This window comes from Oreochromis aureus, linkage group 19 (genome assembly GCF_013358895.1).
Source record: "Oreochromis aureus strain Israel breed Guangdong linkage group 19, ZZ_aureus, whole genome shotgun sequence".
Lineage (NCBI taxonomy): Eukaryota > Metazoa > Chordata > Actinopteri > Cichliformes > Cichlidae > Oreochromis > Oreochromis aureus.
The window spans coordinates 12,652,384-12,680,265 of NC_052960.1; the positions used below are offsets into that span (position 1 = coordinate 12,652,384).

General features: G+C 38.2%; 2 protein-coding genes and 5 gene segments (V, D, J or C); 3 read left to right on the forward strand and 4 right to left on the reverse strand.

Annotated features, from left to right (window-relative positions):
* Positions 1 to 318: 318 nt before the first annotated feature.
* Positions 319 to 2,848, reverse strand: LOC120434970 (TOG array regulator of axonemal microtubules protein 1-like). Its single transcript, XM_039603654.1, has 8 exons — positions 2,684 to 2,848; positions 2,244 to 2,481; positions 1,768 to 2,007; positions 1,480 to 1,603; positions 1,258 to 1,363; positions 920 to 1,158; positions 669 to 824; positions 319 to 559 (listed from the first exon to the last, which is right to left on the reverse strand). The coding sequence occupies exons 1-8, from the start codon at positions 2,756 to 2,758 to the stop codon at positions 319 to 321; spliced, it is 1,419 nt and encodes a 472-aa protein (XP_039459588.1). The 5' UTR covers positions 2,759 to 2,848.
* A 1,132-nt stretch (positions 2,849 to 3,980) lies between these two features.
* LOC116310310 lies at positions 3,981 to 5,930 on the reverse strand. The segment is given in 3 exon segments: positions 3,981 to 4,502; positions 5,206 to 5,310; positions 5,894 to 5,930. Coding segments are annotated over 3 exon segments (465 nt in total).
* On the forward strand, positions 5,865 to 6,492 carry LOC116310312. The segment is given in 2 exon segments: positions 5,865 to 5,980; positions 6,073 to 6,492. Coding segments are annotated over 2 exon segments (384 nt in total).
* Positions 6,493 to 10,025: 3,533 nt separating this feature from the next.
* Positions 10,026 to 10,574, forward strand: LOC120434707. The segment is given in 2 exon segments: positions 10,026 to 10,093; positions 10,267 to 10,574. Coding segments are annotated over 2 exon segments (357 nt in total).
* A 2,661-nt stretch (positions 10,575 to 13,235) lies between these two features.
* Positions 13,236 to 13,866, forward strand: LOC120434986. The segment is given in 2 exon segments: positions 13,236 to 13,427; positions 13,520 to 13,866. Coding segments are annotated over 2 exon segments (384 nt in total).
* Positions 13,867 to 19,644: 5,778 nt separating this feature from the next.
* Positions 19,645 to 20,909, reverse strand: LOC120434971. The segment is given in 3 exon segments: positions 19,645 to 20,080; positions 20,634 to 20,771; positions 20,855 to 20,909. Coding segments are annotated over 3 exon segments (516 nt in total).
* Positions 20,910 to 23,877: 2,968 nt separating this feature from the next.
* LOC116310321 (TOG array regulator of axonemal microtubules protein 2-like) lies at positions 23,878 to 26,780 on the reverse strand. Its single transcript, XM_039603714.1, has 8 exons — positions 26,620 to 26,780; positions 26,096 to 26,417; positions 25,616 to 25,855; positions 25,328 to 25,451; positions 25,106 to 25,211; positions 24,767 to 25,005; positions 24,516 to 24,671; positions 23,878 to 24,408 (listed from the first exon to the last, which is right to left on the reverse strand). The coding sequence occupies exons 1-8, from the start codon at positions 26,692 to 26,694 to the stop codon at positions 24,168 to 24,170; spliced, it is 1,503 nt and encodes a 500-aa protein (XP_039459648.1). The 5' UTR covers positions 26,695 to 26,780; the 3' UTR covers positions 23,878 to 24,167.
* Between the last annotated feature and the right edge of the window lie 1,102 nt (positions 26,781 to 27,882).

A 27,882-nucleotide genomic window follows, 5' to 3' on the forward strand; every position in this document is an offset into this window, starting at 1 on the left:
TTGTTGACAGAAAAACAGAAACTGTATATGTGCCAACCAAAGTGCCATTTTAATTCAGATGAAAACAAAGTGATTTATTTTACATTGTTCATTCAGGATCTTAAAAATGTGATAATAAAAATGAAATAATACAAATAATGTAATAATAAGAATGATGCAATAATAATTAATGTAAATCTAAATAATATTGTCCTTCAGAGAAATAGTTTGTAGTCCTGAAAATGGAGAAGTTTACTCCTGCAGAGCGACTGGGACTGTCTGTGGTCGTGATGGTTGAACCTCCAACCACTTTCCCAGCTTAGCCTCAGGTTGCTGCTGCTACTGTAGCCGCCGCTCTTCTCCTCTGTACTCGTCAGGACTTGCATTGTCACATCTGGGGATCCGAGGTCCTGCTGGAGAGGAGAGCTTAGTCTGGATGCTGACCTGCTGCCCGTAATTATTAGCCTTTTTCAAGCTCTTCTCCACAGGACGCCTGTCTTTTTCAGGGACAATCTTCATCCACAAATTCATAAAGTCCTTGTGAAGGGCCAGTTTCTTGATGATTGTTTGCCCATGGTACCTGTGGAAGATTACAGTTCTCATTAATTTTCATTAATTGTGTAAACGCTCAGAAAATAAAACAAGACTCGCACATTAATGCACTTCCAAACCCTTTTAAAAGTACCCACCTGGCTTCAGGTGCAGCATCCCCTGCCATTCTAGAGGCAGCAATTAGAAAGCGTTCAGTGAAGCTTCCTGCTTTCAGGATGACGGCTGCTCCAAGTTTGTCAGCCAGCTGGTGCAGGTGTTGAGCCGTGCTATTCCTCACTGCAACACAGCGATGGCTGAGAAAGGACAATATTAGACACACAACTCAGTGAACATGATCTCTCTTTCATGTCTTCTGATAAAATCACTACAGCCTCTTCTCTCCTCTTACTTCAGTCCTGTGTTAAACAGGGCGCTGAGAATCCGTCCATGGCTGCAATTTCCCACCATGGCATCAAGCGCCAGTTTGACCTCCTGATGAATAAAGTTGTTGTTGGTCTGTGCAAGCTTTAGCAATAGAGCTCGGCCTGTTGTTTCAACTTCTGGGTCCATTGTTTTCTGGAGCTGAATGTAGAGCTCATCGATGGTATGTATGGCCTCACAGGCTACTGCTGAGCGTTGGTTTTTCACCTAAAATGTGAGTGATGATCATCAGTTGAGGCTGTAGTATGCACGTGAAGGGAAAGTAACTGCATGAAACACATATAAGAAACATAAAGTGTGCAATACCTCCTCAATGAGGACCAGACACACTTCATGCAGTTTAGTCTTCAGGATGTCTGAGTGGTGCTTTGCCAGAGACTGAATAGTTTGCAACCCCTGTCTTTTCTTTATCCTGTATTTACACGACACAACATTGAACATGACTTCAGGAACACCACAAATAACACAGCCACATTATGCAGCACTGTTTCTGTGCAGTATTTGATGTCACCTTGCTACGTTTCTTACCAGTCGTCTGAAGACAGCAGACTAAAGCTGTGGGACAGGCTCTCTACAGGTGTAGCTAGAGGTGGGAGTTTGACCCTGCCCTCTCTTGGATTCTTCTGACTGCACTGACTGTCTGCTTTCTTGTCTGATAATCAACGAGGTTAGTAAAAAGAAACTGTAATTTCTTCTAATTCAAAGCATTGTACATGATGCAGTGATTAATTGTTCAGAAAAATCTTTTTAAAAAATCCCTTAATTTAAAGTTTGAGTACTCAGCATCTTCTACAGTTACTGAGGAAAACCACTTACCGTCTATAGGGACGACTTTTGGACGGCGCAGCAACGTCCCAGGCCGAGGTCCTTGTTTATGTGCTTTGGGAACTGTTGGAGGTTTTGGACACGAAGGCTTTACTGCAGCAAAGGTTTTTGTTGGTACTGTGTGTCCAGGTGAGGCTACAATCCCATCCTGGAAAAGCTGCAGTTTTTCCAAAATAGGTCCAATTTTGTCTCTTGCTGTTAAGACTCTTGTTCCATGAATGACCTTTGTGTCTGTTTAGACAAAAAAAACAGTAAATAACTACAAATTGACATCTTAGTCAAAAAACAACAATAAACATTTTTCTTCCTGCTTTGTTTTTTTTTTCAAAAAAGCACATTAGAAAATTAATGGATAACAAGAATATGTATAATTTAGCATTAAAACAGATAATCTACAGTGTAAAATTTTAAAATCTCAACTAACAGCAGGTGTAACCACTAAAGAAAAGCATCACCATTCAACTTACCTGCTCCTGAATGTTTAGCAGAGAAAACAGGCAATTGAGATGGACGAGCTGCTCGAGGAGGTGGAGGAACTGGAGTGAGTGGTGTCATCTCAACAGGACTATCAATGGAAGGAATGGCCCTCAGATCACTGGGTGTGTGTGTGTCTGCAGAGCTGCGATGAGCTGCGCATCGCTCAGGTAAAGGTGGGAGTCGCACAGAATAATCCCTGGGTCTCTGTATGATATGCAATGTGTCTGCCTGTTGAAAGAACACATTTGTCTTACTGCTCTGAGCTTTGTGAAAGTCCAGGATCCTGGACTCTGTGGTGAAGCGCTGACAGTTGCTCTGTCTACAGCGACTTACAGTTGACTGTGCAAAGCAGCAAAATATAACACATCTCTCAGAAACATTGACATTTGAACAGCAGAGAAATCAAGAATGAGTATGTTTAGTTACTTACATCTCCACCTGTGCGGTTTCTCTGGATCAAATCCCGAAAGCGATGGACAAAGTTTTTTGATGTCTTTTCAGGCATGACTGAGATAAACAGTGAACAAAATGTTTAGAAATAGAAAGTTTGTGAGTGCTGAAGAATGCTTTCTCAGTGTGTGAGTGACAACTTCTAACTCAGCTGCTCAGTAAATCACTGCCATAGTGATGTGATATGGAACTCACAGAGCATTCTGTGCATTGTTTGAAAATATTCATATATATACACACACACACACACACACACACACACACACACACACACACACACACACACACACACACACACACACACACACACACACACACACACACACACTATTTTGTGTTTTTACAAAAATATCAGACATGTCTAAATCAAAGGCAGCTCATGATCTCTAATTATGATTTTTAATCACCAAATTTAAATCGATGTCCTAATCATGCCCTTCAAAAACAAAATAACACTATACTGATAAATTCATATAAAACAGGAAAAAGGAGATAAAAGCACTGTCATAAATAGAGAAATAAGTACAGTAAATAAATGAATACAGTTTAAAATTAGAAAAAGAATACAGAAAGAAACATGTGTGCCATTTGCTACAACTTCTAGCAGCTTGGACAAAGCTGTTTCTTTAAGCTTCGCCTGCATTTAGGGGCCGCAAAGCTCCGTCTCAAAGGAAGAAGTTGAAATCCTCCAATGAGTGGGAGTCATTTAAAGTAGAGTTACTCATCCTCTACAACTGCCTAGTATTCAAGGGCTGTATGTTAAGCCTCTCTAACATGGTACAGTACCTTCAGATACCCAAACAAATCTCTTAGAGACTGAAAATTAAAGCTCTTCTCAGGAACCTTATCTTGATTCAGTAGAAGTAGATCTGGCTCTCAGTTCACTTTAACTATCAGTGGGTTTCAGTCTGAAGATGTTGGAGATTATTACTGTTTGGGCTGTCGTTGTAGTCGAGTGTTTACACAGTGATTTATAGCAGTACAGGAACCTCCTTCAGTCTGGTTAAAGGCTGCAGGTGCAGCGTGCTGGACTGTGATGAGAATAACTGATCCACTAACACAAGAATCATCAATAAAACTGAAGAAGTATACAACTACATTTATAGTGATTCAACCTTTATATTTATCATTAAATATGAGCAAAAGTTCATGAGCATGTCTTTTTTTAAGTGCAATGACAGAAACTGATATTTATGTATTTCTACATTTTCATAAATTGCATTTTTTATAAAAGTTATAAATTTTCATAGATAAAGAATCAAAAGATAAAACATTAGTGATTTTTCATAAACTGGGATTTTATTGGGTTCCACAGACTTTCTTTTTATAGCATGGTTTGAAAACACAATATGAATAAACAGATGACATCTGCATGCACATCAATAGAGAGTCAAATGTTTGCAGGAAAATTAAAACAAACGAAACATGTAGCTTCATCAACCACATCATATGCAGACAGGAAGTGTTGCTGAAGCTCTACTCTGAGCAGTGGTCAGAGTCCAGGGTTTGAGTGACGGGGCTCTGTCCACTCAGACTGGCCTCACAGCTCACTGAGCCCGCCTTCCTCCACTGGTCTGCAGAGAGGCTCAGGGTGCTGCTCCAGCTGTAGCGGCCGTCTGTCCCCAAGACCTCCAGGCTGGTTGAAACCCCTGAGGATGTGGTGGTGCCCCCCACCTTCCAGCCCAGCTTCCAGTTTGAGGGGAAGCCCCCGGTGGCCAGACACACCACAGTGGCACTCCTCTGTTTGTCTTCCTCTTTGGATGGAGGGAGGACAGTGAGGGTGGGCCTCACCACACCCACTGGAGGAGAGAGAGGGTGAGAGAAGAGCAACCACAGACATAAGAATCAAAGCAGGAAAGAAATACCTACATGGTGTTTAATCATTCATCACTGATGAATATTATTATTTCTGTAATGTTTTACAGTCAATAACTCATCTATGTGATAATTTTTAATGTTACACTCACAGACTTGAAACACTGATGTGCAGTTTAAACTTTCTCATCTGCTTCTTTCACTTCCTTTTAAACTACAAGTACAATCAATCATCCATGAACTCAAAGCTGGTCTGTGTTTACTGACACTTTTTTACTTTTGGAGAATTCCATAAATTAATATTTGAAAAAAGCTATTTTCAAATTAAAAACAATATGGAAATAAATCCACAAACACTATATTTGACAAATAAAGCTTGAATATAACCAAACCTGAAATGTTTTACCTGGAAAATACTTAAAATATATTAATTAACATGTCAGAGAACCTTAAAAATGAAAAGGGAACAAAATATTTTTTGTTTTTTTATTTTTTTTAACTTAAATTCTGATATTTGTAAAACTGAATGAGTTTTGATCTTAGGGAAGTTATTTTTCAGACTGTGAGATCAACTTTGTTGAAAATGATCAACAACAATCACCGAACCTGATCAAATATCTTTTCAAAATTTTATAAAATGTTTTGTAATGCTAGTAGTTGCGAAAATTAAACATTTCTGGTACTTACAGTCAACGATGAGTTTGGTTCCTCCACCAAAAGTGTACCACAGTGATACAAACTCTCTAGGTGGCCGTACAAAAACCTCCTGCTCTCTGAACAAACCTCTAACAACTGAAAATGAACTTTTTTTCATGTAAAACATCACAGTACACCTGATTAAATGCAGAAGATGATTTAACTAAAGTGACTTAAAATTATTTAATGAATTGAAGTCATGATTATCATAATTGTATTTTTAGTATTAAGAACTGAAAGATAAAACTCAATTTTCACATTACACATATTTATTTATTTATTTTAAACACACGTACACAAAACTGTTTAAAACAAGAAAGAGAAACACTTCAAGAAATATTAATTCCGAAACTATGACAAAGTAATAAAGACAGTTTTACAGGTATATTGGATTTGTTGATACCAAAATCAAAAGTAAGTATACAAACCAGAGTGCCATTTTAATCCAGGTGTTAAAAATACATAAATATGTTGCCAATATATTTATCTGTATTCCATAAAATCATTAATGGTATTAGTTTAAAGCAATTTTTCTTTTGATTTTGTGTCACAAAGTTTCCTTCAGTGTGTTGAGAGCAGAGAAATCATTTCCATAGAGAGGAGGCTTTGCATCATCAGCTGATCCTCCAGAGAACTGAGAAGGTTTATAGTCCTGTCAGTTCAACACTGCAGGACTCACATCTGTCAGTCAACACAGCAGAAAGCACAACCACCATGACTCTCATCACCATCCTCATCTGGATGCTGACCTGCTGCTGTTTTACAGGTTCATTCACTCAGCAACATTTCAAACATGATGTGCTGCTTTTTCTCTCATTGATTTCTGCTGATAAATGAATGATTTGTTTTTGTCTGCAGGATGCAGCGGTCAGATGACTGTGACTCAACCTCCAGTAGTGACATCTACTCCTGGATCCACTGTCACTCTGACCTGTAGGGCCAGCCAAGCTGTTGCTGGCTGTGGTGATGGTCAGTGTATGTTCTGGTATCAACAGAAATCTGGACAAACTCCAAAGATCCTAATTCGACATGTGAGCATAAGACATTCAGGAACACCATCTCGATTTACTGGCAGTGGAAGCAGCTCTGACTTCTCTATGACCATCAGTGGAGTTCAGGCTGAAGATGCAGCAGTTTACTACTGTAAGAGTGTCCATGCAATAAACAGTGCTGCAGTGTTCACACAGTGATTTGTAGTCATACAAAAACCTCCCTCAGTCAGACTGCAGAGACACTGAGCTGTTACAGCAGGAACTGACTGCAGCTGCTGAAGAGGAAGAGACTCTGACACAGACCACTGAACACAGAGCTGACAGTAACCTCACCAAGCACTAAATACAACAATAAATTGAGATATTAAATGTCTACTGGGGGCTTTTAGAAGTAAGGATTTTTTGTTTACGTTACATTACTTGACCGTATTCACATAAAGAGTTGTTTCTGTAAAGAGATGAATCATAAATGTTTATATTTATATTTATATTAAGCTTCGTGATCATGATAAAAAATACCCGAATCGGTTTTAAGATTTTTATCGCTGTATGTTGCCACATTTATCATAAATATAAAACAGATATATCACTTACTGATGTGTACAGTAAACCTATGCGTATGGATCAGTATTTAAGGTTTGACTCTCATCATCCACTAGAGCTGGGTGTCATCAGGACGCTACAACACAGAGCGAACACCATCCCCACAGACACAGCAGCCAGGGAAGCAGAAGAACATCAGATCAAGAAGGCTCTGAGTAAATGTGGTTATCCCAGCTGGACATTTGTCAAAGCTGGGAAGACGCCAAAAGAAAGCTCCAGCTGATCCAGGAGAGTAGTGATCCCATACATGTCAGGAGTATCTGAGCAGTTGAGACGCATTTTTTCTAAACACCGGGTCTCTGTGGCTTTTAAACCCCAAAACACGCTGTGCCAAAAATTGGTCGACCCCAAGGATCGGGTCCCCCGACACAAACAGAGTAACACAATGTACGCTGTTAAGTGCCAGGAGGATTGTCAGGATTTATACATCGGGGAAACCAAACAACCTCTGGCGAAGCTGATGGCACAACACAGAAGAGCTACCTCATCAGGCCAGGACTCTGCAGTCTATTTACACCTACAGGCCAGTGGACACTCGTTCAATGATGAGGATGTACACATCCTTTTCACATGTTTTACTGCTAATCATGCTGTGTTTATACTTTAAATTTGCTGTAAAGGGTTGCCCAGGGTTTTAGAGGTGTCTCAGAGAAAGTCATTATTTAGAGATCTAAGACCAGTTGACTGGTCATCAAACAAGGAACTCTCCTTGTCCTTCCCTAGCTATTTTTACTTTGCAAACTGGCTGTTATCTACTCTGGAACTTGCATTCATCGACCATATAAACATCTACAGAACACTCATCTTTTGAGTTTTGAATAAATAAACAGTTGTGAAACAAGTTGTTTTTGGTGTATTTGGGGTGATGCATTGTGGTGAATGAATGGGATTATATTAGGAAAGTTAAAATGTGTTAACGTAGCTAAATTAAACCTTCCAAATGATACATTGTTTTAGACTTTACCTGAAATTAGAAACTAATCAGCCATGCCTTTAAAGGTGACTGATGAAGTGAATAAAATTGGTCACCTTTCTGTGCTGCTTCATGACCTGAAATACAGCCCAGGGAAATCACAGTATACGTGTCAGAGATAATTATACCACAAACTGTGCATTGGTTGTATAACTATAAAGCAAGGATGTTGCTAGGATCTTGAAATCTCTTTGCTTCACAAAGGTTGAATTCATAGAATGATCCTGGAATAAAAAAATCAGTGCAATTTGATGTCTTGGGAGCTCGGAAAGAAAGTCACTGGACTTCTGTAAGTTTGTTGAAGATGAATTTCCTCTCATCAAAGAAGCTTCTTCAGTTCTAAAACCAAATGGTGGAGAGCCCCAGGTATTTAAACCCTAGTGGGAGTTGTCCCTTAAAAGGTCATGACCCAATATTGATCGTATGCCTCATCCTCTTGACAGTTAATAGAATTATCCAAAATGTCAATACATCCACATATTTTTTCTAATATGGCATTTGCCATGTTTCCAGTCTTTTTAAAAAAAATTAATATTTTTTTCCTCAAGTGTGGTAAGTCATAAGATCAAATGTGTGTTAATAACAGTTAATGTTCATAAGATTATTTTTGCAACATTAAAATGTTAAAATTGACCACCTTCCCATTGACACTTTTACCCCTAAAATAACAGTTCAGTCATTAATCCTAGTGCTTATAATCATGGAGTCATGACGCTACAGTGCATGATAATACATTTACATTTAATAGAATTGAATGTATCATATAAAAACCAGTAGATGAACATTAGTGAATGTTTCAGAAAGATATAGGGACTCAAAATGGGCACTACCAAGACCACTAATGAACTGAAGTACAAACAAATTCAGGTATGAAAATGTTGGTAAATCACAGATTGGTGGATAGAACATTTGTATACGCACGATTTGTGGATATGTAACTATTAGTAAATATGATCCAGTGACACTATACATTCTTTTAATGGCAGGAAAGAAATCTGCCACATTGTGTTCTTGCTGGTACAAGGAGATATGATTGTGAAAGTATGCACTTTTCACAGCAGATGGCATTTCAGTGATTATTTTAACTATCATTGCTTTCATTAAGATGAGATAATTTCAGGATCCTGGAAGTCTGCAGAACTAACTTCTTAGGAATTCTGGTATAAAATGATAAAGTTAACCCTGTAAAGCCTGAACCACAAAGCAATTGCCAGAAAATTCTAATTTGTTTATTTATTTTTGTATCAAATAGGATATTTTTGGCATTAGAGGGTAAAGGCTTGCTCAAATCATGCAATTTGTGAGTAGATGTGACAACAGATGGAAACCAGAAAACTACCGATATCAGAAATCTTGCCTTTGACTGCAGATTCTGTGTATTTATATTGAGATATGAGTTTATACTGCTTAGGGTCCTTCTGCTTGGCGTAATGGTTGCCACACTCATGGCTAACTGAGGTAAAACTGAGACATCACTAGTGAAATTTATCTCACTGTGCTTTAGTATCACATGTAGCTCAATAACGAGACATCATTTGAAGGAACTGAACATGTTTTTTTTGAAATACAGCTATTTAGTTTTATGTATTAATTTTATGTGTATTCTCTTTTTATGACACACGAGGGCACTATTTGTTTTCATATAAACAGAGGGGTATACTTTCCCATGCAGACTCTCCAGGTGCAAGTGTGTTCACTGACCTATGCTGTAATTTGAATATTTCCTATATATCCCATATTATCATCCCATAAAAAAAAACATTTTTGAAAAAAAGTTTTTATTATGCGATAATAAAAAAAATTTCTTTAAAAAATATATTTTTTAAATATTTTACTGGACTGACAGCTAACCTGATTCTGACACACAATTATCAAAGAAATCAGCTCAAACCTGCTGGGTTTTCATAGATTTATGCTATCATGAGTTGTGTAGAACTGAACATCTTTCTGCACATAGAAAAAAATAATATTACATCAGTTTAATATACCTTCCTTTTAATTGATATTCATGTATTTACATTTTTTCTAAGTAAATATAGATTTGGTTTGTCAGAATGAGCAAAATGAACCAACCAGTATCTGGCGACCGACTAATATGGGCGCTGTTCCTCACATGACCTCTGTGTTTTCTGTTTCATTGGGAGAGGTGGGTGGTTTCCTCCTACAGTGTGTTTTGCACACTTTCATGCATCACTGCTCCTCACAGTTTAAGTTCTGCTGTCACACATGCTCTCATGCACTTCCACTGAAAACTGAGTCAGGATGGTGTTTCCAATGTTGGTGGTTCTTTTGTTAGGCTTTCTGAGTCAGGGTGAGAGAGTTTTGAAAACATTTCTGACATATAAAACAAATTTTATGTTTGGTGACATGTTATCTGCTCTTTCTGTGTACATTGAGCTTGAGAGTTTAAAATGCCTTCCTGATGTTTACTATTTTAAAGTTAAAAGATGCTGTTAAAATCTTTGTTTTATTTCTTCTTTTCAGAGTCATTTGCCAATAATTTTCTGACTCAGACTGATAAAGCCAAGTCTGTCAGTCTTGGTGGGACTGTGACCATCAGCGCCACAGGGAGTTCAAATATTGGTGCTGATCTCAGTTGGTACCTTCAGAAAACAGGAGAGACCCCCAAACTTCTTATATACAGAGCATCAACTCGCACCTCAGGAGCTCCGTCTCGATTCAGTGGCAGTAGATCTGGTTCTCAGTACACTTTAACCATCAGTGGTGTTCAGGCTGAAGATGCTGGAGATTATTACTGTCTGGGTGCCCATGGTGGAGCATTCACACAGTGATTTAGAGCTGTACAAAAACCTCCTTCAGCAAGACTGAAGGCTGCAGGTGCAGATAGTTGGTGCAGAGGCTCTGATGAGAGTTACTGCCCCAGTGAACACAAAAAGAGCACAAACACAATGAATCTAAATGAAACTGAAGAAACTAAAAGCTTAAATATGCTGATTTAACTCTGCTGAATAACAGTAAATGTAGTATCACAGGGTTGTAATGATGACTGCATTTTAATGTTTAGTCCTCTAAACTGGCACATTGACTCCTGTGGAGAGACCTTAGCTGCATGTAATCATGATCGATTACCCTGACCATTCATCCAGCTCTCCTTGCTCAGACTCAGACTGCTGCTGCTGTAGAGGCCACTCTTCTCCTGAGTGAAAGCCAGACCAGACTTTGTTTCTTTTAGTCTGAGAATCCTTTTGATGCCTTTTACTATTTTTCTGTACCCTTCCTCAGAATAAGACTGTAACATACAAAATGTGGAAAGAAGTTGTTCGAAATATGTAAAATGACTACAAAAGGATGGTGTGCACAAAAATATGTGCAGATATATCAAATAGTATCAAACAGAAAAAGAAATAATAACAAAACTGATCCATGAGATTTTAAAATAACCACAAAAAGCAGAAAATCATGTAAAAAAAATACAAATGACGTAAAACAGTATAAGGAGATTTGTGTCTTGGTTAGTGTGTATCATGGTTAAATTAGTACTGATAAAAATGCTAACAGTCATTTTAAGGGTGTTAGTGTGTTTTGACGTCTAGGAGAAGAACTGACCACAAAAGAATGGTGTTCACAGTAAATCAGTGCAAAGACAATAAACAGGAGTGTGAACCAGGAAAAACCCCCACAATGAAAACATGACAAAACATATGAAATAACCACAAATAGCCTGCAATTATATAAAAAAATGCAAAATGGCATAAAGCAATATAAGGAAATGCAAATAAGCAAACTAATAACCAAACAAGCCAAAGTATAAAAACACACTATAAAGAAATACATTGAATGCAAAAGTCACAAAATGACAACTGAGACACAGACAGACAAAAAATGTAAAAAAAAACCTTAACAGAAATGAATTAAAAAAAAATTACAATTGGCCAGAAGGAGACAAAGAAAATGTGTTTTCAATCAATTTTGTTGTTTTGAGCCCCGCATGGATGTCCTTTTTGGATCCATGTATCAGAGTCAATTTATGTGTATTCTCTTATTTTGACATAAGAGGGCACTATTTGTACAGCAGCAATGTACAATTTCCACCCGGACTCCATAGGTGCAGGTGTGTGCTCACTGACCCACGCATTAATTTGAATATCTGTCATGCACCCTGGATGCAAAATAGTTTTCTATAATTTCAGTATCACACTGAAATTTTTGTCCTAAAATGACAGTTTTAAATGTTTTGCTGGGTGGACAGCTGTCTATAAGTCTATAAGGTCGTCTCTCTGAGCTGTACAGCCAGCACTGAAATCTGTAACCTCAACTCAGAACTTATGAAGACCTAGATTACTGCTGTGTTGAAACATATGTGTGAGAATAAGCACATTAGTTATACTAATATCAAATTAAACTAGGGACCGATGTGTTGCAGCGATGATCTCTCGGAGGAGATTAGAGACAGCACTGTTCCATAGAAACTCCCTGATACTCATTAAGGGGTAGTGAAATTGACATTTGTGCTCCTTTCAGCTTCACACTTCAGTTATGCAAACAGTTTCCTTCTGCAGAAACAAAGGTTGTTCACAGAATCTATAGCTCCAAAGCACAAGGTAATACTAACTCCAGAATACTGAGTTTTTTCTTTGGATTAGATTAATTTCATACCATAGACAGAGACCTGACTTTTTAAGTAAACATGCAGTAACATATACAACCTGCTAGATTAGAAGTTAGTATGTTAAAACAAAACAAGTTTTACCTCACAGTCTGAGGATCTGGTCTTTTTGAGCTTCAATAATTATTATCAGATGAGTTTACAATCAAACAGCTCTGTGAGGTCTGAGCAAAAATGCCAGCATCATCATGCTAATGCAATAATAATGCAGTTATTTTCAGGAACTCAAAGTGCATCTGAAACTGCAGAGTGTGTTATAAAAAATATAAAATATTAAAATATGTTACTCATTCTTTCTCAGTAAAATTTGAGGTCAAAAAAGGTGGTTCTTTTGTTAGTTAGTTTTTATTTTTTTCTTCATTTCAGGCTCATTTGCCAATAACTTTTTGACTCAGACCGATGAAGCCAAGCAACATTTCAAGCATGATGTGATGCTTTTTCTCTCATTTATTTTTGTTGATAAATGAATGATTTGTTTTCTAAGCTATTACCACTCAATTACCTGTGGTAGTTCCATGTAATAAGCATGCAAAATGCAAAGCTGCGTGTTTCTATATAATAACATATTATTAACCTATTAAAAAACTTAATTGAATGAACTGGAAAAACACATGCAGAATCCTAATAATTAAAATTGAATGAAGAATACACATGAATACATTAGATTCACATATGCATGTAGAGGATACTCTTTCACAGCATAATTAACATCTAGATGACAATACATAAAATGGTAAAAATATTTCAGGTAGGAAAGAAAGTAGAACATATTCAAAATGTCCAATAAACAAAAATAAGATATATAAATTTCCTTCAGTGTGTTGAGAGCAGAGAAATCATTTCCATAGAGAGGAGGCTTTGCATCATCAGCTGATCCTCCAGAGAACTGAGAAGGTTTATAGTCCTGTGAGTTCAACACTGCAGGACTCACATCTGTCAGTCAACACAGCAGAAAGCACAACCACCATGACTCTCATCACCATCCTCATCTGGACGCTGACCTGCTGCTGTTTTACAGGTTCATTCACTCAGCAACATTTCAAACATGATGTGCTGCTTTTTCTCTCATTGATTTCTGCTGATAAATGAATGATTTGTTTTTGTCTGCAGGATGCAGCGGTCAGGTGACTGTGACTCAACCTTCAGTAGTGACATCGACTCCTGGATCCACTGTGACAGTGGCTTGTAGGACCAGCCAAGCTGTTCAGAGATGGTCTAGTGGTGACGCCATGTCCTGGTATCAACAAAAATCTGGACAGGCTCCAAAGCTCCTAATAAAATATGCAAAAACACTTCAGTCAGGAACACCATCTCGATTTAGTGGCAGTGGAAGCAGCTCTGACTTCTCTATGACCATCAGTGGAGTTCAGGCTGAGGATGCAGCAGTTTACTACTGTCAGAGTCAACATTACATAAACAGTGCTTGGGTGTTCACACAGTGATTTGCAGTCGTACAAAAACCTCCCTCAGTCAGACTGCAGAGACACTGAGCTGTTACAGCAGGAACTGACTGCAGCTGTTGAAAAAAAGACACTGACACAGACCAGTGAACACAGACCTCACAGTAACCTCCCTGAGCAATAAACACATTCAAGGGGATTTTCACACAAGGATTTAAATAAATAAATAATAACATTTTTAATGAAAATATTACAACTACTTTTTGGTTAGATTTCCTGACTGTAGTCACAACAAGATTAGTCGTTCATATGAACAAATGAAATATATATTTATTACCTTTGTATTCATATCAAGTTTGTTCATCATGACACAAGAAAACAACAAAAACCAACTGTCTGTTTCAAGTTTTTTACTACTGTGTTATGTCACATCATTTTCATACAATTCCTCACCATTGTCAAGCTATTGACACTCTACCAGGAGAATTATCAATTGAAATCATCTAGTAGATAGTTTTAATTGTAAATAATAAATTTAACCCATTGTGCTTGTCACTATATCTAAGACACCCCAAACAAACAAAACCTAAGATATCATAAAGAGAATTTGTGGTTATTGCAAAAAGTTTGTGCTATGCTGACAAACATGAGTCAACCAGAGATTAAAGGGAAATTTTGGAGGAGGGGGATCCCTAAGAGTGGGTGTTGAGGTGCAGTGTGGGGAAAATAATTACTTAGAAATAAGTCACAACATAATTTGTGTTGTGAGCTCCAGTAGATTGCTTTTGCTTGTGTGTATGTGTGTGTAGCTGTGGTCAGCTGACCTGAACAAAATGTAAGTAGAGAGCCATATGACTGATTTCCAACAATGCAGAGACTATAAATATAATATAAAAGAGAAATTTGCGATAGCACTTTTATTAATAAATGGTGGTAGTAGTAGGATAATAAGGCAGAAAAAGAAAATATCCATCTCTCCATTTGCTTCCGCTTATCCTTTTCAGGGTCGCTGGGGGCGCTGGAGCCTATCCCTGCTGTCATAGGGCGAGAGGCGGGGTACACCCTGGACTGCTCGCCAGTCTGTCGCAGGGCTAACACACAGAGACAGACAACCATTCACACTCACATTCACACCTATGGGCAATTTAGAGTTACCAATTAACCTATCCCCACTAACTGCATGTCTTTGGACTGTGGGAGGAAGCCAGAGTACCCGGGGAGAACCCACACAAACACGGGGAGAACATGATGCAAACTCCACACAGAAACACCCTGGCCTGGTGGAGGAATTGATCTCAGGACCTTCTTGCTCTGCAGCAACATTGCTAAACACCGTTCCACCGTGCTGCTCCCCCCAAAAAGAAAATAATAATGTCATAATTTAAAAGCTATTACCACTCAATTACCTGTGGTAGTTTCTGTGTAATAAGCATGCAAAATGCAACGCTGCCTTTTTCTATATAATAACATATTAATAACCTATTAAAAAACTTAAATGAATGAACTGGAAACAGTTATGCAGAATCCTAATAATTAAGTTTAAATCAAGACTACACATGAATGCATTAGATTCACATATGCGTGTAGAGGATACTCTTTCACGACATAATTAATATCTAGACGACAATACATAGTATGGTAAAAATATTTCAGGTAGGAAAGAAAGTAGAACACATTCATAATGTCCAGTAGACAAAAATAGGACATATAAATATAATGAAAAGGTTGAATGATCGTCTCCTCACATGAGCTCTGTGTTTTGTGTTTCATTGGGAGAGGTGGGTGGTTTCCTCCTACAGTGTGTTTTGCACACTTTCATGCATCACTGCTCCTCACAGTTTAAGTTCTGCTGTCACACATGCTCTCATGCACTTCCACTGAAAACTGAGTCAGGATGGTGTTTCCAGTGTTGGTAACTGAGTCAGGCTGAGAGATTCTCACATTTAAGACACAGACTATTTCATTTTTGATGAAATTTTCTTTGCTATTTTTATGTTTGTGTCTAAAAAACAAACTTGTCATTTTCCCCCTCATTTCAGAGTCATTTGCCAATATTTTTCTGACTCAGACTGATAAAACCAAGTCTGTCAGTCTTGGTGGGACTGTGACCATCAGTGCCACAGGGAGTTCAAATGTTAGTGCTGATCTCAGTTGGTACCTTCAGAAACCTGGAGAGATTAATCATTAACTCACTTCTCAGGAACCCCGACTCGTTCCAGTGGCAGTAGATCTGGTTCTCAGTACACTTTAACCATCACTGGTTTTCAGGCTGAAGATGCTGGAGATTATTACTGTCTGGGCTTCCATGGTGATGGAGTGTTCACACAGTGATTTATAGCTGTGCAAAAACCTCCTTCAGTCTGGCTGAAGGCTGCAGGTGCAGAGTAACAGACTGCAAAACAGACTGCAAACACAATGAATCTAAACAAAACTGAAGGACTGCATTGCTGGGATTATAAAGATTTTTAATTAAATATTCATAAATAAATAAGCCAAAAATAAGCAAAAAAATTGTTCAGGTTGGTTATTTGCATAGGTGCACAGATAGAAAATATTATATTTTTATATTTACATGCATAAAATACTAACCTGGTACATGTTTTCTAATGAAAATGTTATGCTTAATACTATTATATAAAATAAACGATAAAGTGTTATATAAGACTTACTGGACTTCAAAACTGTCCATATTTTGGATATAAATATGAGGGTTTATTATGCATTTATGTGTAATAAAGTATTGGCAAAAGGATAACAAAAAATATTTTTCAAAATCTTTTATTTTGTTATGACTTGTTTTTTTTAACAGCATATTTTTAAAGCAGAATATGGATAAGATTGGTTGGTGAAATCTGCATGCACATCAATAAAGAATCAATTTTTTTCAGAAATATTGCAACAATTCAATTCAATTCAATTCAATTTTATTTATATAGCGCCAAATCACAACAAAAGTCGCCTCAAGGGGCTTTATATTGTACAGTAGATAGCACAATAATAAATACAGAGAAAAACCCAACAATCATATGACCCCCTATGAGCAAGCACTGGCGACAGTGGGAAGGAAAAACTCCCTTTTAACAGGAAGAAACCTCCGGCAGAACCAGGCTCAGGGAGGGGCGGCCATCTGCTGCGACCGGTTGGGGTGAAAGAAGAAAAACAGGATAAAGACATGCTGTGGAAGAGAGACAGAGATTAATAACAGACATGATTCGATGCAGAGAGGTCTATTAACACAGAGTGAGTGAGAAAGGTGACTGGAAGGAAAAACTCAATGCATCATGGGAATCCCGGCAGCCCACGTCTATTGCAGCATAACTAAGGGAGGATTCAGGGTCACCTGGTCCAGCCCTAACTATATGCTTTAGCAAAAGGAAAGTTTTAAGCCTAATCTTGAAAGTAGAGATAGTGTCTGTCTCCCGAATCCAAACTGGAAGCTGGTTCCACAGAAGAGGGGCCTGAAAACTGAAGGCTCTGCCTCCCATTCTACTTTAAATACTCTAGGGACAACAAGTAGGCCTGCAGAGCGAGAGCGAAGTGCTCTAATGGGGTGATATGGTACTACAAGGTCATTAAGATAAGATGGGGCCTGATTATTTAAGACCTTGTATGTGAGGAGCAGGATTTTGAATTCAATTCTGGATTTAACAGGAAGCCAATGAAGGAAGTCAAAACAGGAGAAATATGCTCTCTTTCTAGTCCATGTCAGTACCCTTGCTGCAGCATTTTGGATCAGCAGAAGGCTTTTCAGTGAGTTTTAGGACATCCTGATAATAGTGAATTACAGTAGTCCAGCCTGGAAGTAATAAATGCATGAACTAGTTTTTCAGCATCACTCTGAGACAGGATATTTCTAATTTTAGAGATGTTGCGCAAATGGAAGAAAGCAGTCTTACATATTTGTTTAATATGTGCATTGAAGGACATGTCCTGGTCAAAAATGACTCAAGGTTCCTCACAGCATTACTGGAGGCCAAGGTAATGCCATCCAGAGTAAGAATCTGCTTAGATACCATATTTCTAAGATTTTCAGGGCCGAGTACAATAACCTCAGTTTTATCTGAATTAAGAAGCAGAAAGTTAGCGGCCATCCAGGTCTTTATGTCTTTAAGACATTCCTGCAGTTTAACTAATTGGTGTGTGTTACCTGGCTTCATGGATAGATAGAGCTGCGTGTCATCTGCATAGCAGTGAAAATTTATGCTATGTCTTCTAATGATGCTGCCTAGGGGAAGCATGTATAATGTAAATAGAATTGGTCCTAGCACTGAACCCTGTGGAACACCATAATTGACCTTAGTGTGTGAAGAGGACTCTCCATTTACTTGAACAAATTGGAGTCTATTAGACAGATATGATACAAACCACTGCAGTGCAGTACCTGTAATACCTACAGAATGTTCTAATCGCTCTAATAGGATATTATGGTCAACAGTATCGAACGCAGCACTGAGGTCTAGCAGGACAAGCACAGAGATGAGTCCACTGTCAGAGGCCATAAGAAGATCATTTGTAACCTTCACTAAAGCTGTTTCTGTGCTGTGATGAGCTCTGAAACCTGACTGAAACTCTTCAAATAAGCCATTCCTCTGCAGATGATCTGTTAGCTGTTTGACAACTACTCTTTCAAGGATTTTTGATATGAAAGGAAGGTTGGAGATTGGCCTATAATTAGCTAAGACAGCTGGGTCAAGAGAAGGCTTTTTAAGTAAGGGTTTAACTACAGCCACCTTGAAGGCCTGTGGTACATAGCCGATTATTAGAGATAGGTTGATCATATTTAAGATCGAAGAATTAATTAATGGCAGGACTTCTTTGAGCAGTTTTGTAGGAATGGGGTCTAAAAGACACGTTGATGGTTTGGAGGAATTAATTATTGAAGTTAACTCAGAAAGATCAATTGGAGAAAAAGAGTTTAACTTAACATCGATGGTACTAAAAGTAGCTGTAGATAATATTACATCTGTGGGATGATTATTGGTAATTTTTCTCTAATGATAAAAATTTTATTTGTGAAGAAGTTCATGAAGTCATTACTAGTTAACGTTAAAGGGATTGTTGGCTCAGTAGAGCTCTGACTTTTGTCAGCCTGGCTACAGTGCTGAAGAGAAACCTGGGGTTGTTCTTATTTTCTTCAATCAGTGACGAATAGTAAGATGTTCTGGCTTTGCGGAGGGCTTTCTTATAAAGTAGCAAACTATTTCTCCAGGCTAAATGATGATCCTCTAAATTTGTGACACGCCATTTCCTCTCCAGCTTACGAGTTATCTGCTTTAGGCTACGTGTTTGAGAATTATACCACGGAGTCAGGTACTTGGATTTGAGGCCTTAGTTTTCACAGGAGCTACAGTATCCAGAGTCGTACGTAGTGAGGAGGTAAAATTATTAACAAGATAATCGACCTCTGTTGGAGTCGCGTTCAGGTAGCTGCTCTGCTCTATGTTGGTACAGGACATTGAAGATGATAACAGTGGGTGGATTATATTCTTAAACTTAGTTACAGCACTTTCAGAAAGACATCTACTTTGATAAAGTCTACTCTCCACTGCTGTGTAATCAATTATTGTAAATGTAAATGTTATCAGGAAATGATCAGACAGCAGAGGGTTTTCAGGAAACACTGTTAAATGTTCAGTTTCTATGCCATATGTTAAAACAAGATCTAGAGTGTGATTAAAGTGGTGGGTGGGTTCTTTTACATTTTGAGAGAAGCCAATTGAGTCTAATAACAGATTAAATGCGATGTTGAGGCTGTCATTTTTAGCATCTACATGGATGTTAAAATCACCCACAATAATTATTTTATCTGAGCTGAGCACTAAATCAGATAAAAAGTCTGAGAAATCAGAGAGAAACTCTGTGTAAGGCCCAGGTGGATGATAGATGATAACAAGTAAGACAGAGGAAACACATAGTATTCTTTGGACACAGGAAGTGTTGCTGAAGCTCTACTCTGAGCAGTGGTCAGGGTCCAGGGTTTGAGTGACAGGGCTCTGTCCACTCAGACTGGCCTCACAGCTCACTGAGCCCGCCTTCCTCCACTGGTCTGCAGAGAGGCTGAGGGTGCTGCTCCAGCTGTAGCGGCCGTCTGTCCCCAAGACCTCCAGGCTGCTTGACACACCTGAAGATGTTCTGGTGCCCCCCACCTTCCAGCCCAGCTTCCAGTTTAAGGGGAAGCCCCCGGTGGCCAGACTCACGAGAGTGGCACTGCACTGCTTCTCTTCATCTTTGGATCGAGGGAGGACAGTGAGGGTGGGTCTCACCACACCCACTGGAAGAGAAAGGTGGTGGAGATGGGGAAAACCAGATACAGATGTAAGACTGAAGGCTTGTACAAACATTTGAAAAGGTGAAAGTGACAGTGACGATTGGCAAAACCTTCACTGCTAATAACTCATGTGTAAGTTTGTGTATGTGTTGAGATGATGTAATGATTTTCTTACTGTAGACAGACAGAGCTTAAACACTCTTAATACTACAGTTCAAATTTCCCATCTGTTCGTTTCAGTTCCTTTAATCTATGTAAAATAATTAGTTAAAACTTTACTATCACCAAACATTAGTTTCATTCCATTTTAACTGGAAATATTTATAGAAGCTAATACGAAAAAGAAATTAAAAAAATAGTTTTCAGTAAATTTGGTTCTGTATCCAAAACTAAATAAATAATGATACCTTTAGCGTTACTTCTGAGTTTGTGAGATAAACATGATAATAAAATGGTCAATAATAAACAATACACTTGATCAAAGTTCTTTTCGGTATTAAAAGAAAATGCTTTATAAAGACTAAGTATTGTGAAAATAAAAATGTCTGGTACTCACAGTCAATGATGAGTTTGGTTCCTCCACCAAAAGTGTACCACAGTGATACAAACTCACTAAGTGGCCGTAGAAAAACCTCGTGCACTCTGGACAAACATTTTCTGGTATCAACAGAAATCTGGACAGACTCCAAAGCTCCTAATTAAATTTGCAAAAACGCTTGAGTCAGGAACACCATCTCGATTTAGTGGCAGTGGAAGCAGCTCTGACTTCTCTATGACCATCAGTGGAGTTCAGGCTGAAGATGCAGCAGTTTACTACTGTCAGAGTCAACATGACATAAACAGTGCTCCAGTGTTCAGACAGTGATTTGTAGTCGTACAAAAACCTCCCTCAGTCAGACTGCAGAGACACTGAGCTGTTACAGCAGGAACTGACTGCAGCTGCTGAAGAAGAAGAGACTCTGACACAGACCACTGAACACAGAGCTGACAGTAACCTCACCAAGCACTAAATACAACATTAAATTGAGATATTACATGTCTATTGGGGCATTTTGAAATAAGGAAATTAAAAACATCTGCTATGATCAAGTCTTTTTCTGTTTACATTACTTGAAGAGATATGCTGTCTATAAACAGACTAATCGTAAATATTTATATTTATATTCATATAAAGAAACAATTTGCAATATAAAGCAAAAAAACCAAAAAAACCCCAACAATCTTTTTTAAGATTTGTCTGAATATAAAACAGATTTTTTCCTTGATCATTGTGAAACTATTGAATCTACAGTTGGAATCTTTTTCATTTCAACTAATTTAACATCAAGACCAAACATAATGTTACTCATCATTAAAAGCTGTATTTGCAGTAATAATCATACTATTACTAATGAAGAACATCCATACCCACCAGCTAAATTAAACATCATCTCTCTAAGTTGATGCTGCCAACTCTGTACATCAGGGTTTGTTTTTTTTTTTTAAACCTTACACCACATATTGCTAAGAGTAGCAGGTTGCTTGTCTCACACTCAACTCCTGTCCTGACCGTTTGTCATCACTGGGGGAGCACAGAGCCCTGCTGGAGGTGAGAGCAGAGACAAATGAGGACTTTGTTAGTTCATCTTAGAATAAACACTGAAAATGGATCTGTCATGGCTGTGTGCAGGCAGGCACGGAGAAAGGACCCAAAATGCAGGACTCGGGGGCAGACGTGGACTCAAAAACACACAGCTTTATTGCTGGATAGCAACAGAACAGAACTAACCTAAACTGAGAAAATAGAAAATAAACTAAGCAGGCTGGCAGACAGAACACACAGTTAACATGAGGGTTGAAGAGACGTTAACGACGCGACAGAGAACAAAGGAAACACAGGGCTTATATACACATGGCAGTAATCAAGGGATGAGAGACAGGAGGGGAACACACCTGGGAGAAATCAGAGCTGACGGGACAGGGGAAACGTAAACTGAACACACTCACATGAGACGGGGACCTTCAGAATAAAACAAGACGCACACGACAGACAGAGACACAGACGCAGACTCATAAGCAAGCACAATAACATCACGGACAAACAGAGAAGACCAAACACAGGCCACCTAAACTAAACATGAGGGCAAGCTAACAAAACCCAAACCAGAAATACTCATCATCATCGGCAAAGGAATAGAACACAATTACAATCAAAACAGCATCACCAGAGGATAAGAAATGATCCATAAAGCAAAAATAAACCAAAGCATAAGAAACCCAAAATGCTGGGTCGAACCGACCCAGGACCGTGACAGGATCTGAGGTTTGTCCACCTCTCCCCAAAACTTATAAATAAATAGTTTTAAAGAAAAAGTTTGGGAAGAATGAAAAAATGAAAATTTCATTTGCATTTTTCTCATGTTTTTTTTTTGTTACTTAAGTGGTTTTGTAGAAGAGCGGATTTGAAGGTATAAAATGTCTCTAATGTATTTCTGTTCATCTATAAACTAAAGTGCAGAATTGCTGAGTCACAGAGAGCTGCTTGGAGGAGGAGAGAGCAGAGACAGATGAACATTTGTCCATAACCACAGCAAGATTTAAAGTTCATTAATATTCAGATAGTTGTTCATGTTGCTGGAAGCCAGCAGGAGAATTTGTTGACAAGTTGCGGTTATCACAACAATCACATGACTGACTATCATTACTGTCAAACTAATGTACGAAAGGAAAAATTCATGTGGTAGGTTAAAGGATCCTGAGGCTACATATGTTTATTTATTTTTATGTTATTCCAGCATCCTTTCTAAGTCTAATAGATAAAATTAATGATGATAAAATTAGATGAATAAATAAATAATTATTTGTTATGCCTTACTACTCCTCTGATTTTAAGGTTTTTTAATGGACTCACACAGAAAACCTCATCAGGATGATTTTTCCAATAACTCTGTCATGTTGGGTTATCTGAGTTGCTGCAGATTATTACTGTCTGTGTTGGCATGATGGTGGAGTGTTCACACAGTAATTTACAGCTTTACAAAACACATCGTTCACTTTGACTGAAGGCTGCAGGTGTAGATTGTTAATGAAGAGACTGATGAGAATAACTGGTCCACTAAAGACGACCAGAGTCATCAAGCAGAAACACAATGAATGAAAGAAATTAAATCAAATAAATGGATTTTAGATGCAGCATTAACTTGAATTTAAATATTTATGTAACTTGTGTAAGTTTTTGTTCATGAATAAATTTAACAAACCCGGTAAAGCTGAATAAAAACCTTATTTGTCTGCAAAGATGTTTTAAATAACATGAATGTAACACAATGTTAAAGTGAAAGCAGTGAACTGTTGATTTATTTTGGTGTTAAGTTTTGGCAGACATCATCTATTTATATAGATTTATATAAGTTCTGATACTTGAGACTAAATGTCTTGTTGCTGCAGTTATATTCTTGATAGATTTGTGTACATATAATCACTGATGAGTTTGGTTCCTCCAAGAAAAGTCCACCACAGTGATTCAAAGTCATTAAGTGGCTGCACAAACACCTGCTGGACTCTGAACAAGCATCTAACCACTTTTTTCGAGTAAAGCAAACATTTTACAACCTCTGTGTTGAAAAAACTGTTTACCACCAAATCATTTTCATTTCTTTTCAAAATGTTTCTATAATAATTCTTAATATTTATTTAATATTTCTTTATGTTATAAAAATGACTTTGAATCCTGATAAAAATGCAAAATAATGAGTTAAAAATGAAAACAAGAGAACTAAGAATGTATCGATATTTGTTGACAGAAAAACAGAAACTGTATATGTGCCAACCAAAGTGCCATTTTAATTCAGATGAAAACAAAGTGATTTATTTTACATTGTTCATTCAGGATCTTAAAAATGTGATAATAAAAATGAAATAATACAAATAACGTAATAATAAGAATGAGGTAATAATAATTAATGTAAATCTAAATAATATTGTCCTTCAGAGAAATAGTTTGTAGTCCTGAAGATGGAGAAGTTTACTCCTGCAGAGCGACTGGGACTGTCTGTGGTCATGATGGTTGAACCTCCAACCACTTTCCCAGCTTAGCCTCAGGTTGCTGCTGCTACTGTAGCAGCTGCTCATCTCCTCTGTACTCGTCAGGACTTGCATTGTCACATCTGGGGATCCGAGGTCCTGCTGGAGAGGAGAGCTTAGTCTGGATGCTGACCTGCTGCCTGTAATTATTAGCCTTTGTCAAGCTCTTCTCCACAGGACGCCTGTCTTTTTCAGGGACAATCTTCATCCACAAATTCATAAAGTCCTTGTGAAGGGCCAGTTTCTTGATGATTGTTTGCCCATGGTACCTGTGGAAGATTACAGTTCTCATTAATTTTCATTAATTATGTAAACTCACAGAAAAAAACAGGACTCGCACATTAATGCACTTCCAAACCTTTTTAAAAGTACCCACCTGGCTTCAGGTGCAGCATCCCCTGCCATTCTAGAGGCAGCAATTAGAAAGCGTTCAGTGAAGCTTCCTGCTTTCAGGATGACGGCTGCTCCAAGTTTGTCAGCCAGCTGGTGCAGGTGTTGAGCCGTGCTATTCCTCACTGCCACACAGCGATGGCTGAGAAAGGACAATATTAGACACACAACTCAGTGAACATGATCTCTCTTTCATGTCTTCTGATAAAATCACTACAGCCTCTTCTCTCCTCTTACTTCAGTCCTGTGTTAAACAGAGCGCTCAGAATCCGTCCATGGCTGCAATTTCCCACCATGGCATCAAGCGCCAGATTGACCTCCTGATGAATAAAGTTGTTGTTGGTCTGTGCAAGCTTCAGCAATAGAGCTCGGCCTGTTGTTTCAACTTCTGGGTCCATTGTTTTCTGGAGCTGAATGTAGAGCTCATCGATGGTATGTATGGCCTCACAGGCTACTGCTGAGCGTTGGTTTTTCACCTAAAATGTGAGTGAAGATCATCAGTTGAGGCTGTAGTATGCACTTGAAGGGAAAGTAACTGCATCAAAACACATATAAGAAACATAAAGTGTGCAATACCTCCTCAATGAGGACCAGACACACTTCATGCAGTTTAGTCTTCAGGATGTCCGAGTGGTGCTTTGCCAGAGACTGAATAGTTTGCAACCCCTGTCTTTTCTTTATCCTGTATTTACACGACACAACATTGAACATGACTTCAGGAACACCACAAATAACACAGCCACATTATGCAGCACTGTTTCTATGCAGTATTTGATGTCACCTTGCTACGTTTCTTACCAGTCGTCTGAAGACAGCAGACTAAAGCTGTGGGACAGGCTCTCTACAGGTGCAGCTAGAGGTGGGAGTTTGACCCTGCCCTCTCTTGGATTCTTCTGACTGCACTGACTGTCTGCTTTCTTGTCTGATAATCAACGAGGTTAGTAAAAAGAAACTGTAATTTCTTCTAATTCAAAGTATTGTACATGATGCAGTGATTAATTGTTCATAAAAATCTTTTAAAAAAATTCCTTAAATTAAAGTTTGAGTACTCAGCATCTTCTACAGTTACTGAGGAAAACCACTTACCGTCTATAGGGACGACTTTTGGACGGCGCAGCAACGTCCCAGGCCGAGGTCCTCGTTTATGTGCTTTGGGAACTGTTGGAGGTTTTGGACACGAAGGCTTTACTGCAGCAAAGGTTTTGGTTGGTACTGTGTGTCCAGGTGAGGTTACAATCCCATCCTGGAAAAGCTGCAGTTTTTCCAAAATGGGCCCAAGTTTGTTTTTTGCTGTCACAACTCTTATTCCACGAATGACCTTCGTGTCTGTTTAGACAAAAAATAACTAAATAACTACAAATTGACATCTTAGTAAAAACAAAAAAACAACAATAAACATTTTTCTTCCTGATTCTTTTTCAAAAAAGCATATAAAATGAATGGATAGTAAGAATATGTGTAATTTAGCATTAAAATAGATAATCGACAGTGTCAAATTTTAAAATTTAAACTAACTGATTAACAGCAAGTGTAACCACTAAAGAAAAGCATAACCTTTGAACCGACCTGCTCCTGAATGTTTAGCAGAGAAAACAGGCAATTGTGAAGCTGCTCGAGGAGGTGGAGGAACTGGAGTGAGCGGTGTCATCTCAGCAGGACTATCAATGAGAGGAATGGCCCTCAGATCACTCGGTGTGTGTGTGTCTCCAGAGCTGAGGCTACACACACTTCTTTCAAGGTCCTCCTGACTCAAAAAAGGGTCCTCCAACCGGGGACTTAAGTTCCAGCATCTCTGGACTCCCTGTGGAGAGTCTGTGCATTGCTTAAATAAAGGTGGGAGTTGCACAGCACAAACTCTGGGTCTCTGTGCGATATGCGATGGGTCTGCCTGTTGAAAGTACACATTTGTCTTACTGCTTTGAGCTTTGTGAAAGTCCAGGATCCTGGACTCTGTGGTGAAGCGCTGACAGTTGCTCTATCTACAGTGACTTACAGTTGACTGTGCAAAGCAGCAAAATATAACACATCTCTCAGAAACGTTGACATTTGAACAGCAGAGAAATCAAGAATGAGTATGTTTAGTTACTTACATCTCCACCTGGGCGGTTTCTCTGAATCAAACCTCGAAAGCGATGGAAAAAGTTATTTGATGTCTTTTCAGGCATGACTGAGCTCAAAAGTGAACAAACTGTTTAGAAACAGAAAGTTTGTGAGTGCTTCTCAGTGTGTGAGTGGCAAGTTCTAACTCAGCTGCTCAGTAAATCACTGTTATGATGACGTCATATGGAACTCACAGAGCATTCTGTGCATTGTTTGAAAATATTCATATATATACACTATTTTGTGTTTTTACAAAAATATCAGACATGTCTAAATCAAAGGCAGCTTATGATCTCTAATTATGATCTTTAATCAACAAATTTAAATAGGCGTCCTAATCACGCCCAACTAAAGCTAGACAACACTATACTGATAAATTCATATAAAACAGCAAAAAGGAGAGAAAAGCACTGTCATAAATAGAGAAATAAGTACAGTGAATAAATACAGTTTTAAAAAAATAGAGAAAAAAACATGTGTGTCATTTGCTACAACAACAACAACAAAATAGCAGTTTGGACAAAGCTGTTTCTTCAAGCTTCGCCTGCATTTAGGGGCCGCAAACCTCTGTCCCGAAGGAAGAAGCTGAAATCCTCCAATAAGGAGTGGGAGTCATTTAAAGTAGAGTAACTCATCCTCTACAACTGCCTAGTATTCAAGGACTGTAGGTTAAACCTCTCTAACATGGTTCAGTACCTTCAGAAACTCCCAAATTTTTTATATACTGAAAATTAAATCTCTTCTCTGGAACCTTTTCTCAATTAAGTAGAAGTAGATCTGGTTCTCAGTCTTTAACCATCAGTGGGTTTCGTCTGAATATGTTGGAGATTATTACTATTTGGGCTGTCGTTGTAGTCGAGTGTTTCCACAGTGATTTATAGCAGTACAGGAACCTCCTTCAGTCTGGTTAAAGGCTGCAGGTGCAGCGTGCTGGACTGTGATGAGAATAACTGATCCACTAACACAAGAATCATCAACCACAAACGCACTGAATAAAAATAAAACTAAAGAAGTATACAACTGTGTTTATAGTGATTCAACCTTTATATTTATCATTAAATATCAGTAAAAGTTCATGAGCACTTTTTTTAAGTGCAATGACAGAAACTGATGTTTATATATTTGTTGGGGACTTGTAGTAAACTACAAGCACAATCAATCATCCATGAACTGAAATCTGTTCTGTGGTTACTGACACTTTAAATTGTTTTTAGTAGAAATCCATAAATCATTATTTGAAAAAAGTCATTTTC